Source organism: Triticum aestivum, chromosome 4A (assembly GCF_018294505.1).
Source record: "Triticum aestivum cultivar Chinese Spring chromosome 4A, IWGSC CS RefSeq v2.1, whole genome shotgun sequence".
NCBI classification, from domain to species: domain Eukaryota; kingdom Viridiplantae; phylum Streptophyta; class Magnoliopsida; order Poales; family Poaceae; genus Triticum; species Triticum aestivum.
The window spans coordinates 680,098,125-680,102,133 of NC_057803.1; the positions used below are offsets into that span (position 1 = coordinate 680,098,125).

The 4,009-nt window shown below is 50.5% G+C and overlaps 1 protein-coding gene across 1 annotated transcript; it reads right to left on the bottom strand.

Annotated features, from left to right (window-relative positions):
* Nucleotides 1-766: 766 nt before the first annotated feature.
* Nucleotides 767-2,416, bottom strand: LOC123083087 (E3 ubiquitin-protein ligase Os03g0188200). Its single transcript, XM_044505221.1, has one exon. The coding sequence runs from the start codon at nucleotides 2,302-2,304 to the stop codon at nucleotides 1,237-1,239; it is 1,068 nt and encodes a 355-aa protein (XP_044361156.1). The 5' UTR covers nucleotides 2,305-2,416; the 3' UTR covers nucleotides 767-1,236.
* Between the last annotated feature and the right edge of the window lie 1,593 nt (nucleotides 2,417-4,009).

Genomic DNA, 4,009 nt, shown 5'->3' on the forward strand with positions numbered 1-4,009 from the left:
ATCACATGAAAATCAAGTTTCGTTTAAAGGAAACGTCGCTATTCTTTGCTCATAATGTGTTTGAACTTAAATTTTGCATGGCAATACAACATCACCCTCATAATATCCTCTATTTTTTTCAGATTTTTTGGAAACTTCCAAACGTAGTTTCCACGAAATTTTCTTTGAAACTTATTTCCATTGTCCTGCAGAGCCGATAACATGGTTATGCGTGTTCGTCCTCTGACAGACCAAGAATGATCACCCTCAGCCTTGTCGGGGTGTGTGAGATTTGCATTTATGAGCGGGGTAAAGCACGAAACGGCAACAGATTACTACCGTATGTATCAAGGTGCATGATCACTTATCTGATAAGACTGACTATGACGAGGCCCTGGCCCATGTCCGCACGTTATGTTGACAGTGGAGACGGAGGCACCTTGCAGCCAGGTGGGCTAACGGATGGGGTCGGCCTGTGATTGCCAGAGCCGGGCCGGGCCATCACTAAGCCGAATGACCGCACGGGAAAGATTTCTAACATCTGGATCGGCACGGAAATGATGAGGTGCTTGGTGAAAACCGAGGTGGGCATGAAGCTCCTCGGATGCAATCCAGCAAATCAAGGAATTGGACACATGAGGATTTGTTAAATTAGTTTGCAAGACCGACCCTACAAAAAAAGGTTTTCAAGACCGACTTTCTAAAACAAAGATTTGCTCAGAAGAACCGAGGTGCATTCAACTTAAAGACCGGTTTCAAGGGCTATTGATGATGTCCGGAGTATCTTAAACGATATGGTCTGGTTACAACATTAGAACAACTGAATTTTGCTTATGAAGTGTGTTCTTAAACTAGCCACGATGAAGAGTAACATGCATTAATAACATACATATAACCCAAGAACAACTGGATTTTGCTATGGAGTGCGTTCTTGGTGTAAGCGTCGTTGACAACCAGGGAGCTGCAGTCAAGGGCCACCAGGTAACATAGGAAGTAATTAACGCCTTGCCATAAGTCGCACAAGTAAACGCGGTAATTTCTGTAGCAGAACTAATTGCACAATTAATTCACGACGATGTAATGCATAATCTGAAAACTTCTGTCTACGGCAGCAGGTGCATGAATCCAAGGAGATCTTCTTCCTTCCAAATTCAAAGAGAGAAAGAAACGAGGAGATCGCAAGCCATGGAGGTCTGTAAAATTTCTATTTGCATAAGGAAACTCAGACAAGATTACACACAAGGACGAACGAAGAGGTCAAACCCGGTTTAACGCGTCAACGTCGGAGCTCTCTTTCTTCTCGTCCCCGCCGGACCCCGACCCGCTCGGTTTTTCAACCGGCGCTCCGGCCACGGGATGAATCCGTTTGCTGCCGCCGTGCTCCTCCCCGGCGTCCGAGTCCCCGCGGCTCTGCCGCTGCCATGACATGGACCGCAGGAACGAGGTCAGCCACCCCGGTGTCTTCTGATCCGCGGTGTCTGGGTACTCTGCGGCGAGGCTGGCCGCCCGCCGGTGCCTCCGGACGGCGGCGAGCTCCTTCATGACGTGCTCCGGCAGCCTCAGAGTGTGCCGGTCCGGCGCGTCCATGGCCGACTGCGTCCTGCGGTAGTGGTTGTACTCCGCGCCCGTGAACTCGTGCCTCCATACCGTGCTGAAGCTGGTGAGGGATTCAGCCGTGAAAGAGACCACCGAGCACTCCTCGTCGAGCTCCTCCGGCTCCTCCTGCACGGCCGTGTCCGTCAGGTAGCCGCGGCTCTCGGCGGCGGCCGGGATCGCGGGGGGCTCGGTGAGATCGGCCCGGCAGAGCGGGCAGGTGACCGCGCCGGCGAGCCACGGGTCGATGCACTCCGGGTGGAAGACGTGGCAGCACGCCGGGAGGACCCGGAGCTCGTCGCTGTCCTCGAACTCGGTGAGGCAGACGGCGCACTCGAGCGGGCCCGACTTGTTGGTCGCCATGCGCGCCTTCACGTCGCCGTAGACGGCCGTCGGGAAGGCCTCCACGACCTCCTTGTCGAGGCCACGGGGGCGGCAGCGATCCGAGTGGGCGGCGGCATCGACGGGCTGATCAGGGACCGTGCTACGGTACGGCCGGCGAGGGACGGGGTGCCCGCCGGTGCAGCGGTTGATGTAGATCGAAAAGAGCGTGAGGACGACGAAGGCCGCGATGAGGACGACGAGCACGACGACGGTGGTCGGCGAGAACCCGCCGGCGGTTCTGGACGAACGGGTGTGGCCCGTGCTGTTGCTCTGCTGAGCCAGACACGGGAGCGCGGTCGATGAGAGCAGGAGGAAGAGGAGTAGCGATGTGATCTGGCCGCGAGCCATTGCCGTCTCTTGGCAGGGGCGAACCGCCGGCGGCCGTGCAGATTTATCGTGGCGCCGGAGAGAAAGGAAAAGAAAGAAAAAGGAGGGAGGTTTTGATGGAACGGGAAGGAAGTGTTTGATTACGCCGGACGAAAAAGTGTAACGTAAGATCGGGATGGTGATGTGCGTAGAGAATGTTTGTGCGGGACCACCAGTCAGGGACTGGGGAAACAGGACGTGGTCATGTGGGACGGGGACGTGTAGCTCGCCTCGCCGGTGAGAGGTGGAAGAAGAGCGGGCGGTGCGGCTGACCGAGCTTCTCATTGGCTGCTGACATGTTCGTCAGCCCAGGCAAATCGCCTTAATAAAAAAGTAGAATTATTGGCCTCTCATTTCTATAGCTTTTCTCTGGCGCGTAGTAATCCTGTGGAGGACAACGAATGCCGGGTTATTTTAATTTAAATTTGTAACCGTCTCATCTCATGCCTTTTTTCATGGCTGCATTTGGTAAGAGTTTTTTTTTTGCGAGGTCCTTGTTTCTATATCTATATCTTATATCAATATAAAAAGATTCAAAGGGGCAGATCGACTTAATCTTAACCATCAAATCATGTCAATCCAACGACCTAGATTGCTTTAATGTCGAGCGCTTAACACGATTAGCATGCAATTAATTTCATACCAAATATAGTAACACGTAAATAATATCCTAGTTAATATCCGCATGCACTTAATATACTTTTAAATTAACATGCATTGCACATACACATTGACTACTACTGATTCAATAAGCCAAATTCTAACAATAGATAATTAGGCCAGGCCTTTCAAAAGTAGAGTTTTGTTACTCTATTATTCTTCTCCAGGGTGCGGCGTAAGCAAAAATATGCCTGGGCGGTGCGGGTTCACATCACCTACCATTGTTGAATGATCATAGAAAAGCCAGCAAGAACGAGTCTTTGCTCCGGTTCAGTCCAAGAGCGCAGGTTAAAGACACCGACGCTGTGTATCGTGAATGTTTTTCCAAGGTAAATTAAAGGTCCGGCCGATGGATACCAAAAGCAGCGATTGGACGGCACCAGCACCACTACCCGGTGTGGCTCAGCCTATCTTGGGTCAGACCACTTTCCGACCTGCCGGCCACCCTGGTTCACGTACGCGCCACGCCTAGCACATCATACCCCCAAGCTGACGTGCTAGTGATAATAATGAACATATTATGAACGCAAGTTGGGATGGTTTTTCTGGTTTGATAAACACTAACGATGTCGAGTCCTTGATTAATGTTCAGCGTAAATTTGGCGAGCCAAGATATATCTCCTCGGTGGTGGTACATTTTAGCGTTCTAGCAGCATGTTGTTGTTGATCGACGAGGTAGTCACACACAGTTTAGATTGTCCAAACCTTGCAACAATCAACCATTAAATGGGCAACATGAATCCTGCATGGTTTTGCTTTGACGTTGCTGAATTATACAGTAGGAACTCAAATCTAAAACCATAAACCAAAATAACATCTTCAATTTTATTATTACTTATTATTTTCCCAAATGCTGCACAACTAAGAAGTTCCGGCATCTTCATTGGAGTCATAACATCACGTTAATGTGATCAAGTGATGTATCACACGTTGCGCGTGGAATCGCGAGCAAACACTCGCTTGTGATCCACGTGGGCCGGCCCATTTCTTTGTTTTCTGCATCCCTCATGGGCTTTTTGATTTTTTT

Coding starts and splice junctions, on each gene's coding strand:
- LOC123083087 (XM_044505221.1), bottom strand. CDS start 2,304: ATGGCTCGCGGCCAGATCACATCGCTACTCCTCTTCCTCCTGCTCTCA.